Consider the following 12,623-nt stretch of genomic DNA (forward strand, 5'->3'; position numbering starts at 1 on the left):
ACATTATTTAAAGAAGATAATAATTTTCCAAAACAGAAAGCCTGAGACCAGACGGCGTCGTTGGTAAATTCTACCAAACATTTGAGGAAATTATATCAATTCTAAAATCTCTTTCGGGAGACAGAAGCAGAAAGCAGAGGAAACAGCTCCCGGCAGAGGCAGTGGCGCAGCAGGCAGACGCTCTCGTTGACTGCTGGTGGGAACAGGCCGGAGGGGTGGTATCTTGCAAAACTACACATCCTCTTAACCATGTGACCCAACAACCACATGGAATTGACCGACAGGTGTTGAAAACATATCCACACAAAATCCCGCACACGAATGTTCACAGAAGCTTTATCCATAATTGCCAAACCGTGGAAGCAAGCAAGCAAGGTGTCCTTTGCAGGTGAATGGATAAATCATGGTACATCAAGATACTAAAAAATTACCTATACTAAAGTACTAAAAATGCTTTTGTTGTCTGATAGCTAAAAAGAAGTAAACTACCAAGCCATGAGAAGACAGGGAACAATCTTAAATACACACAAATGAAGAAGCCAATTGAAAAAGTTGTATACCGTATGATTCAAATTACATCACATTCTAGAAAAGGCAAAACTATAAAGAAAATAAAAAGATCAGGTTGCTGGGAGGTGGGGAGGGCAGTGTTGAGAACGGGGAGATAAGCAGGATACCAAAGATTTGTATGGTAATAAAAATACTCCTATGATTCTACAATGTTGGATATTTTAATTACACATTTATCTAAACCCATAAATGTATTATAACACCCAGTGTGAACCCTAAGGTAAACTATGGACTTTGAGTTATTTTGTAGCGCCATTTTCAGCTCATCAATTGTAATAAATGTACCACTCTGTTGGGGGATATTTCTAATGAGGGAGGCAGTGAATGGGGTAGGGAGGAGTATATGGGAATTCTGTGTACCTGCCCCTCAATTTTGCTATAATCTAAAACTAAAGTATTAAAGACTTTATGATAAAGAAAGAGTCCCAATAAACGATCTGGAAGAACATCTGATTTTCCAGGAGATTACTGCTGCCTCTAGTGGCATACTGAATCTGTCAGGTACAAAATGTAAGGAAAATTTTTCACTGGCATGTCTCTGTCGGGCCCCAGATCAGGCTGCCCCAGCCTGTGTCAAAAGAGCATATTGATTAATTTGAATTAAAGAAACAGCTGATGAATAAAAGACACTCTAAATCACCCTTTTCCCAAAAAGCAGGACTTTTCCCTGATCCTCCTCTTCTGTTCCTCCTAAAAGCAGGAACTAAATCTCTGCATGAAACGCACCCTCCCCGCACAAAGATGGACAGATACCCTCTCACCAGAGAAAGGAAGCGATGTAAGCAAGCGACCCGGAGCTAAGATCCCCTGAAAATTTCCCCTACATCTTCCAGTGCCAAAAATAGCTCCTGGTACCCAGCAGTCACTCAAATCATTGCTGAACAAATGACTACAATATTAAGCTGAGAAAAAAGGAAAAGCTGATTCAGGTTTTTCAATATTTAAAGGCAAGTAGAAAGCAAGTTTAAGATCTATGCAAGATTTCAACTGGGAAACAAAAGCACTACAGGTTAATTTCAGTGTATTTTAAATACACTTTTTTTAGCGATCAGAGGACCAACCACAGTATGTGTTTTCTCAGACAGTCACCTGAACAGATGTGGGTGAAAAAAGGCAAGTAGCTCTTTCAGAGAGAAGCTAACGAAGACACAGGTACCCTGGGAACACGAAGGGATTCTAAGGACTTCTCAGTGGAATCCCCAGCCCTTCTTATATGTGGGAATATGATCTTGGTGCCCAGAGTTCCTGCTTGTCGGCTAGTTGTAGGGAAATGCAGGGGGCCGCTCACTGAGGACAGAAGTGCTGCCATGGGGGCGCTCACCGAGGACAAAAGTCCTGGCATGAGGAACACACTGGGAAACCAGCATCTGCTGAAAACAGCAGGCAGATGTTAAAATAGAAATACCAGGCTTAGACTGGCAGGAATCATGGAGCCTCCTGGGCATAGCCCATGGTCACTCCACCCCAGTTTACAGCCCTAATCCCATCCCCCACCTTTTACTCAATGCTGATAAACATGAGACTGCCTTTGGGGTGGGGTGGGGTGGTGGCTGCACATCCCTTCCAGTGTGGCCCCATAGGCTCCTCACTGCTCCACGTGGACTTTCCCTCACCCTGCACCACTTCCAATATGGCCACTGCCGGCAAGGCGACACTTGTCTCCAAGACAGGAGTCACTACTCACAGCATTTTCATTTAAGTTAGGAAGAAACTGCAAAGAGGAGCTTCCCTACTTTAAAAGAAAAACAAAGTTGCCTCAACATAAACAGCCACTGGGCCAAAGTCACAACCTTAAACATGACCTAAGACAAAATGGAAAGTTTCAATTCTCTGCAAGCTATAAAAGCAAGACACAATTCCATTGTGATAAATGAACACCTCCAAAGACAATGTGTGATAAAGATACAGGAATCCTCTCAGAATGAAACCCATTTGTTTGAGCATCTGTTTGCTACCTACAAAGAATAACTCTTTCTGATGGATTTAACCAAGAAAAAAAGGTAGTAAAATTCATTTGATGGGAAGTTGATGCACAAACACATCTCATTTACCTAAAAAGCTTCTAAAGACATCTGGCGTTAATGTATCAAAACCCACAGACTTTTCTTCTTTTGGGGTGATCGAGCCGCATCATTTTAGCACTGGGAATATTAAAATTTACTCCATAGTTTCACTTGATATTTTCAATGGTCTCATCTTAAAGGAATATGATTATTTCTGATAATGCTGCAAAATATTCACACATTTTTTAAGAATTATTTTTAGTCTCAATTTACAAGCTTTGGTTTCTAAAAACACATACCTATCAAAATGCTAATATGGAAGGATGAGGGAAGGGGGTGCGAGATACTGAAAGCTGCTAAAACACAGGAGATTGGTCCTGTAGATGATGTGTGGGAGGGCTGCTGAAGCTAATGAGATCTTACTCAAGGCAAGAGAAAGGATTTGGCCATTAACAATAGGAGAAACCAAACATTCCTGCCATCACACATAGTGAAATTAATTAAAACAACAAAATTAAAGCAAAGATGAAAATCCAGTAAAATTCAAGGAAAAGTGAAACAACATCCAGCACACAAAGGGAAGTGTAGCTGCTGCAAGTCTCAGGAAGTCAGAATCAATGATGCGAATAAGAAAAGAAGGGGCCCAACAATTTTGAGTCAAATCCCACAGAAAGCATAAATGGTCGATGCAGTAAATTTCCCAGGAACAGTCAAGAACCAGGAGGAACCCCGGAGGGACTTCTGACTGGGCAGGGAGGGCCGCTGCAGCACTAACCTTGAAATGCTCTCACTAGGGCTCTCAGATACCCTGGCTAGCCTAGTAACAGAAATATCAGTCCTTAGGCAGCAGCATTAGCTAAATGTTTCCTGACCACCCACAGAAGTTTCTTTTAATAAAAAAATGCAAGTTTCCCAAGTTTCAAAGTAAGCATAGTGCTTTCCTTTGAACAACAAAAAGTCACATAAATTTTGGGAAAATATAGAATTACAACCCCCAGTTTTAGTCTCAGTTTCAGCTCCAACTTGTTTCCAGAACCTTTTTTTGAGAAAAGAACATCCTACCCCTGGTACAGGAAGTTCATTACAAAATTATAAATCTATAAAGTTGCTCCTTGCTAATGGAATAAAAACAAAATATTTGACAAACCATCACAAAGGAAACGCAGAACACATTTTTTTTTTTTAAGATTTATTTGTGCACACAAGAACTGGGACATGGGCCAGAGATGTGGGGGGTGAGAGGATCCACCAGAGATAAGAGTGGGGAGCAGAACAGGCAGACTGACTGAAATACGCTGCTGAGGGGAGCAGCAGGCAAGACAGGAGAGGTCTGCTGCACCATGTGGGTAGCTCCCTGGCCGGGGAGTGGCTGTGGATAGCTTCACAGGTTGTGTCTTAACCCCTTGCGCCACCAGGGAGGCCCAATGCAGAACACATTTCTAATGGGAACTGAGCATCTGAATAGTGATGTGCTAACATGTAAACTACACCCTGGACTTTGAAAATTTATTAATGATTTCATTTATTACTCTGATTACATGTCCAAATGATAACATTTTAGATATATTAGGTTAAGCAAAACATGTAATTAAAATGAAGTTCACTAGTGTTACCTTTTTGATGAGGTGATTGGAACATTTTCAACTACACATGAAATCACATTTCTATTTTATTACATTGGACAGTTTGTTCTGCAGTGAATCCTTCACAGTAAGGTCTAAGAATGTTTATTTTTCTACTATATCTACTGGAGTGTGGGCCTTAATAGATACTCTGGAAGTGTTGAATGAAAAGAGAAAATTTTATATGTAAATATAAAAAGCAACTAAATAAGATCACAACTGATCCTTTTTGAGTCATATACCAGCTATATCCTATTAGAATGAGATTGAAATCCCCCTTATTTGGTGCTCATGAGAATTCTGAAATATGAATCAAGTCAACTTAAAAGAATTTACAACTGGAAAAGGGATGGATATATTCAGTTTCGTTTTTTTTTGGGGGGGGGGGGTTCGGGTTCCTATCAAAAATCCTATGTTGAAGTCCTAGCCTCCAGCACCTCAGAATGAGACTGTACTTGGAGAAATGGGTTCATAAAGAGACAATTAATATAACATGAAGTCATATGGGGGGGGGGGAGTCTTAGTGGGAGCCCTTCGAAGAAAAGAACACAGACATACAGGGACCAACAAGCAACATAGGAGGAGAAAGTCACCTGCAAGCCGAGGAGAGAAGCCTCAGGAGAAACCAAAACTGCCAATATCTTGATCTTGGCCTTCCAGCCTAAAAATTGGGAGAAAACAGATTTCTATAGTTTAAGTCATCCAGCCTATGGTACCTTGTTATGGCAGCCCTGGCACATTAACACAAGATGCTGAACACTTAGGGATTGTCCTCTAAGTGCAATTGTGGGTTTGGCACTTAAATTGCAAACTCAGTTCCTCAGTCACGCAGCCACGTGCTCAGCAGCCACACGTAGTTTGTGGCTACTGTGCTGGAGAACACAGATCTGGAGAAGGGACCGAGTGGGCAGTTTCTAACAAGACCAAGTGGCCAAGAAATGAGTTATTACTATTGATATATATGAAGCATTTTTAATCTCGGATTTATTTAAAAAATGCAAATGACTCAAATCTACCCTTACTACAATGTGCTGAGTAGAGATTAAAGACAGGCATGAAGCGTTCAGGGCTATGACATAAAATGTCATCACTGGGTTCCTTGAGTGGTCTGTCTGTTGATGAGGAACGCAGGGACCCACTGGTGCAGGTAGTCAAGGTAGACGCGCCCCTACCCGATGGTGTCAGAATGCTTGGGGCAGATTACCCAGCAACTCTCACGTCAACCGCAATAAATTGGGGAACACTAATACCCAACCTTCAAATTTTATGCCTTTTGTGACCTTAATCAGGCAATCTCAATGGAAATTAAGTTTCAAGAATATAAAAGATGAGCATTAGAATAAACAAGATACTCCCAGATTCTTTACCATTTAACCCTGAGGCATCGAAAAACTACATCCATTAAAATTTCACACATATAAATAATAAAGTCCAACAAGTATGGAAGAAAAATATAGAATTCAGGAAACAGAGTAGTTCTGCTAGATTTGCCCAAATACTCATTCACCAAACTGGACTGAATACATTCACTACTGTGAGATATCTCCCTTGAGAATTAGAAAAATGAAGGGATTTCAAAATTTAATAATCAGTATATTAAAGTTCATCCAGTGGAAAATATTGTACATTTGCATATAACTACTTCCTAAATGTGCTTTTTATACTTTGCAACATCTGAAATTTGCCCAAGGAGTTCATATTTGGATATTCTTACTTTACAAAAAAACTATGACTCCAGGAAATTCAGTGACAAGTCTAAGGTCACATAACTGGTGGAAAGGAAAGCTACCACACACAGCATTCCAGGCCTACAACTTTTCTCTAGGCTTTACCCTGGTGAAACATTAGAACCATTCCTCACACACAATGTTCTGTCATATTTCTTATGACCAAAATCCGTAATTATGTTGACTGAGCTAAATAATTTATAATAAACGTCAAAAATGATCATTCATTTCAGAAGAAATAACACCCAGAATGTTATGGTCACAGTTATCTTTTAAAAATCTAAATGTATATATAATCTTTTGGCAAAGAAATGTAGAATGACAGATAACTTTCTAGCATAAAATTTATGATCAAGTTATGTGAGCAAGAGTTTATTATATATTGGTTTAAGTGAATGTTTCAAATTAATTTGCTGTATTTTTTATTCCACTGGATCTAAAAGTGATGTAGAAAAGCTATTTCAAATATCAACATTCATTGTTACAAAGGAGGATTTCAAATGCGGTGAACAATAGTGTCAGATTTAGACAGATTGAAGGAAATGCAGTGATCTTGCTTTGGAGCAAGCAGCTGAAAATGTTTCGGAATGGGAAAATTGAAATATGGATGGTATTAAATACTATGAAATCTGATAGGGAAAAAGTGAACTGCTATGAACTGAATAAAACAACTTACAGCATTTTCATTCTGGTTTGAAAATATCTATATATTTATACAGTACAAATATTTGGAGTTAATAAATACATAAGCATCAAATGCACATATTCATGGAAATGACAGTGCTAATCTGACAGGTTGGAATGTGTATTTTTATTTACCTATAGCTCTAATCTATAATGTACATGGACTGTCATTTAAAAAAAAAACAAAATAGGGCTTCCCTGGTGGCGCAAGGGGTTAAGATGCAACCTATGAAGCGATTCACAACCACTGCAGCATGAGTTCAATCCCTGGCCAGGGAGCTACCCACATGGTGCAGCAGACCTCTCCTGCCTTGCCCGCTGTTCCCCTCAGCAGTGTATTTCAGCCAGTCAGCCTGTTCTGCTCCCCATTCTATCTCTGGTGAATCCTCTCACCACCCCGCACCTCTGGCCAGTACCCTAGTTCTTGTATGCATAAATAAATCTTTAAAAAAAATAGAAAATAAAAAATCAGCATTTTTCCTTAACCAGATATTAAAGCCTCTTTAACTGTTAGCTCCATATCTTAAGTTTGGGATGTAAGCACAAGCAGAATAAGAATTCTGAGGATGGGGCCTCCCCTGGTGGTGCGGCAGTTGAGTGCTGGGCTGCAAAGCTGCCCGCAGCCTCTGCAGCGCCAGTTTGATCCCAGGCCCCCGGTGAGGGTCCCACATGGCGTGACAGACCTCTCCTTGCCGTGCCCACTGCTCCCCTCAGCAGTGTACTTCGTCAGTCTGTCTGTTCTGTTCCCCACTTTGGCTCTGGTGAATTCTCTCACCCTCCCGCGCTTCTGACTGTACCCAGTGCTTGTATAAATAAATAAATCTTAAAAAAAAAAAAAAAAAAGAATTCTGAGGATGGTTTGATCTTTCATTTTTTAGTTATAAAGTACTTAAATCTCCTTTCTTAAAGTTTCAGACATACAAACTTCTAAATAGTAAGCTTCATAATAAAAATGATCACAGAACAAAGCAAAAAAAGTTCAGATCTGTAAGAATCTTTTAAAAAGCCACCTATATTAACAAAGTGTGAGACAGCAATCTTATACCCATGTTTACTATTCTTTATTCATTAAAAAAAAACCTACCAGAATTACTAAAAGTGATTGGATGCTTACTATATACATCAATGTTAAATGCATTACAAATATTCTGTAATCTCCACAACTCTCCTTGTAAAGTGTCATTTTCCCTATTTCATTGATGAGAAAAATCAAGATTTAAATAACTATATCTAGAATATAAAACGAAATTCCAACTTGGTATCATCTCATCAAATCTTTATGTTGCACACCTATATAACTAATACAAAGCTGTGAATTATTTTTCAATGAAGAAAAAACTCACACAAATAGATTTTAAGACAAGTCAGTAGGAAAAAAAAAAGTCGAGAGGCATTTCACAAACAATAAGCAAAAGACCAAAGGTATGTCCAAGAGCTGCATTCTGCCACAAAGGAAATGCACTCTTGAATTCCAGATACCCACCAGAGTGGCTCAGACTTAAGATCAATTCTCAGAATTAGAAAAGCACATTCCAGGAGATATATTTATCATGAGCTAAGTAACAAAAGTAGAACAAATGTTCACCTAAGTAACAGTGGGCAATTCAGCTGGACTTGGGCACAGAGTGGTGAATGATAAATTAGGAGTCAGATCCTAGAGGACCGTCAAGGCCAACATAAGGACTTTAACCTTTACAGGTCTTTGAATATTTTACTCCATGTTCAACTCTGTTATAAAGTAAAAAGAAGCTGCATTTGTTCTAAGTCATTTCATGTCCCTTAACCTACAGTAGTTAAGGGACTCACCGCTGATGGTCAGCCAAGCAGAACCGTGATAGGGATGCCCATTTAATTGTGGGTCTCTAAAAGGCTGCTTTGATTAGTGTTCCAGTGTGGAAGAATACACAATCTTTCAAAACCATTCTCTCCTACCCTGCACAATCACGTGCTTCCAAAATCTCAGCTGCACTCTCCAACCCTGTCAGACCCCCAGGTGAACTTGCTCGTGGACAGATACAGCACTAACCCTGCACTCGGATGGCTATTCTGCTGCTCCCAGATTTCTCTCAACTTAAAGCTGGTGCTTTTAAAGCCCCAGATGATATGTGTCTGTACCATTATTTCTTTGCCTGCTCCAAACTGCCCTCACCTCCTTCTTGAGTCCCTGAGTGGTTTCTACGTGGTTCCATAACACCTAGTTGACTGACTAGAATCCATCTTGCCTGGTTTTCAACTTTCTAACAAGACCATTGAGAAGGGATCACATTTTACTTCCCACAGCACCTAGAGTTACTAGCTAGCAGTTCCTCTTGATAACAGATGTGTATCTTGATCCAGCAGTTCCATTTCTAGAAATTTATCACTGATATGCTTACATAAATATGCAAACATATTATGATGAAAGAAATGCATTTAACAATAAGAAAACATATGCCAACTGTTAGTGATTATTTCTAGAGGAGGAATTACAGGAAACTCAAATTCTAGGTTAGATAGTGGTTTAAGTAACATGCGCTTACTTTATTTACCGAAACAAAGATTAAACAAAAAACCTCTTTCTTTGAGCTAGTGATCCCAGAGAGACTAGCACTTTGGTCCACTTAGTAATTAATTTGAAGACAACAGCTTGTTGTTAGATTACCCATTACACTAAAACCTCTTAAGCATTGCAGGTAGATCATGCTACCAAGGAAAATCAGTTATTCACAGGAAAATATCTACCTGACCAGCATTTAATGTCTGTCTGAAAGAATCCCTCTAATGTAGTCAACCTCAAGTATTTATTGAATTATGATAAAGAAGCAGGCACTGCACGGGTCCCTCAAAACACACTATTCTGTTTTTAAAGGTCTTTAACTCCTCGACAGCCCCACCTGCCTAGATCATTTGTTTCATGGCCAGAGATCAGAACGTAACAGGGTGGTCAGCAGGAAAAGGGGAGGTTCCAGGTTCCCTGCCCTACCCAAGGGAGGGTGGAACTGAGCAGGGAGAAGAAGCTGGAGAGGAAACTGGGGAAGGAACAGGATGGAGAACACTAAGTAGACCTGGAGGAGGCACAAGCAGCAGAGAGACATGTGAAGAATCAGTGCTTGCTTCTTGGTCCTGGACTGGTTGGAACAGATGTGTGTGAAAGACACATGGGAAGGTAAATAATGGAAACTTTGATTTTGCTATTTTCTTTCCAGACTTGTGTGACTGTTTCTCATCCTGTTCTATGGGTCCCCACCGTAAGGTGCTTTAGACTGTGGCAGGATTTTGGGCCTTGCTTTGGGCCAATCCTGTTTGGCTGGACTTTTACCCACAAGGGGACAGGTAACTTTGGGTACTAGATTTGGAAACCATATCCTTTGTCTTGTCTCTGTTGCACACTAATTGTATTAAATTTCCTTTCCATTAAAGAAGTTACATGTTCTGTTTTGTTGCAGAGGATGGCAGAACCTATTTACAGAGGGCAGGTTTGGGGGCTCCAGGGTGCCCCACTCCCTGCCCTGTAACAAGAACTACATACCTTTGGCCTCATGAACAAGAGAAAGGAAATCTGAGAGGCATTAAGTCCCAGAGAACCCTCCCAAAGGCAGGCAGGATTCTGTCGGGACACAACGCTGCTTCCCGGAGGACACCACAGTTCTCAAGCTTCCCTCAAGGTCCTGCTCCAGCACCTTAGAAATGTATTTTATTGAGTCCAGGCATCTCACAAAGTCTTTGTTTAAAACAAAGGAAGTAAACCGCCTGTTTCTGCTCCTCCATTGCGTGCAGAACTTTTCCATCTCCGCACTGACCCTGTGATCCAACGACCTGTTTGCTTTCCTCTCAGCCTTACTAAATGCAACAGCTTATCACTCTAAAAGCTAACTGCTTTAATGTATTAAAAACTAAAATCTTGGGTCAGGTCAGTGTTGGAAACTCAATGGCCACCTAGGTCAAATGTCTACTCTTGGAAATGGAGGTCCTGCAATTTGGAGTAGCTGAGAACTATGAAATTTAGCTTGCAAAATGTCTGCCCGTGCTTTAACTTTGGAAAGCTATTCGCGTAAACACCTGACCACTTGACCAAATCAACTACACCTGGGTTCAAATTCTAGTCCTGTCATTATGTATCTGTTTTCCTGCACCTGTTTAATAAGCTGTACAGGTTCATGCAAACAACTTAGCTAGGGCATGAACTGAGAGCAGGGAGTCCAAGCCCCCCAATATTGATTCTTTTACTGTCAACCCTCCAAGAATTTGGTAGCCCCCAGACGTTCAAATCTAACACCTTAAATAAAACCCACTCATGCATGTGTTTATAGAGAGCAAGTTTAGACATTTTAAACCTATGTCTGTTTCAATGTAGGAACTGACAAACTAGGGGCGCTACACCTATGTCTGTTTCAATGACAAACTAGGGGCGCTACACAACACAAACAATAACTACTCAATAAAAGTATTTATTATGTGAGAATTAAAGGAATTTAATTACATGAGAATGAGTGCAACTGGCCATGAGCCTCCTAGAAACTGATCCTCCCATCCATTTCCAAGTGAGTTACACCTGAACCCTGAAACTACCTGAAATCCTCAAGGGGGTGCAGGAACTTTCAAATACTTGATGAATTTCACCGGCCCTCGTGCAGGCCACTGTCTGGGCTAAAAGCGCAGCGCGGGCGCGCAGCGGCGACTGAGCTTCACCCCGGGGTAGAACTTTGCTCCCTCGGGAAGGGTTGTCAGGGGCCCGAGACTAAATCACGGGGCGCGGTCACCCCAGAACCACTCGGTCCTCGGGACCGCCCTCCAGGGCCGGGACTAACACCGAGCTTGCTGTTCCCCAAGAGGAAACCGAGGCACAAAAGTCTGGGAGCTCGTCCCGGCGGCGGCCTAGGCCCTGCAGGGCTGGAGTCCAGCCCCGGGGCGCGTGGGCCTCGGGGGGTGGGGGGCGCCCCGCGACCCGGACCGGGGGGTACAGTACCAGAGGGCAGCAGAGGCTCCAGCGGGGTAAACGCACGCTCCATATCGGGGTACGGCCTCTGCGTTAAAAACACAAAACCCGCGTTAGCACGCGCCCTGGCCCGGCACCCCGCGCGCCCCCCCAGGCTCCGCGGCCGCCCGGGCCCTGCACCCCAACCCGCGCGGGGGGGCGAGCGCGCGGCGGCGGCGGGGTTCCGGGGCGCCCCCGCCCTTCCCGCGCCTCCGTCAGCATCCGGGTAACGCGGGAGCGAGGGGCGCCCCCCGCCCCCCATCTTGGCCCGCGCGCCGAGGACGCGGACGCCGCGCCGGCCGCCGGGCGCACTCACAATGGCGGGCGGAGCCGCGGCGCGCGGGGCGCGGCCGCGGGAACGAGGCGATCGACCGCTCGGCACTCGGCTGACGCGCCTCGGGCGGCGCGCGGAGGCGCTCGCAGGTTTAAGTAGAGCGCGCCCCAGGCCCCGCCCCCGTCCGGGAGCTCGGCGCAAGTGCGCGCCCCAGGCCCCGCCCACCGCGCGCCCAAAGCCCCGCCCACCGCGCACCCGCGCCGCGTGTCGCGGGGAGTCGGCGCTTTTCTGAGCTCCTTCTGCACCTGACCTCCCTCTGGCCGCTGAACTTCGGCCAGGAGGTGGCTTTTGGCTGCAAACCAAGCAGTAAAGCCCCACCACCTTTCATCCTGGCTTCAGGGTGGAAATGACTTTGAAAGTTTTCCCCCAGAAAGATCCTCGCGGTGCGGGAGAAGCTCCAGGGCCGTGCAGGCTCCCCTGGGGTACAGGGATGCTCCCCAGGCCCCTCGGGACCTGCCATGCGGCCCCCTGGTCTCCAGCTGGTCGCGCTCAAGACATATGGCCTCGTGCTCCCGAGGAGTCTATAATAAACACTGCGCACATCACAGACGCCCTCTGAGATTTGCAGCACCCAAGCCACCCCGAAGGTGGCCAGAGGAAGCCGTTTATCTCCAGACCCCGCTGTCCTAGAGGTGGTGGAGCCTGAGATGCGATTTTCTGGGCACACCTGTGAAGTCAAAGCCAAGCAATTAGCTGCTCCAAGTAGCTGTTGAAAAGCGAGGCGAGGCC

At 43.6% G+C, this 12,623-nt stretch overlaps 1 protein-coding gene across 1 annotated transcript in view; it reads right to left on the bottom strand.

Annotated features, from left to right (window-relative positions):
• TPK1 (thiamin pyrophosphokinase 1) overlaps positions 1 to 11,594 on the bottom strand; it is a gene marked incomplete at both ends in the record, with an annotated part of 238,293 nt that extends 226,699 nt beyond the window's left edge. Inside the window, one exon of the mRNA XM_084230699.1 lies at positions 11,552 to 11,594. Coding sequence (XP_084086825.1) covers positions 11,552 to 11,594 — 43 coding nt within the window. The remainder of the gene's footprint in view (positions 1 to 11,551) is intronic.
• Positions 11,595 to 12,623: the final 1,029 nt, after the last annotated feature.

The sequence above is a fragment of the Talpa europaea genome, assembly GCF_964194135.1.
Source record: "Talpa europaea genome assembly, chromosome: 3".
NCBI lineage: Eukaryota > Metazoa > Chordata > Mammalia > Eulipotyphla > Talpidae > Talpa > Talpa europaea.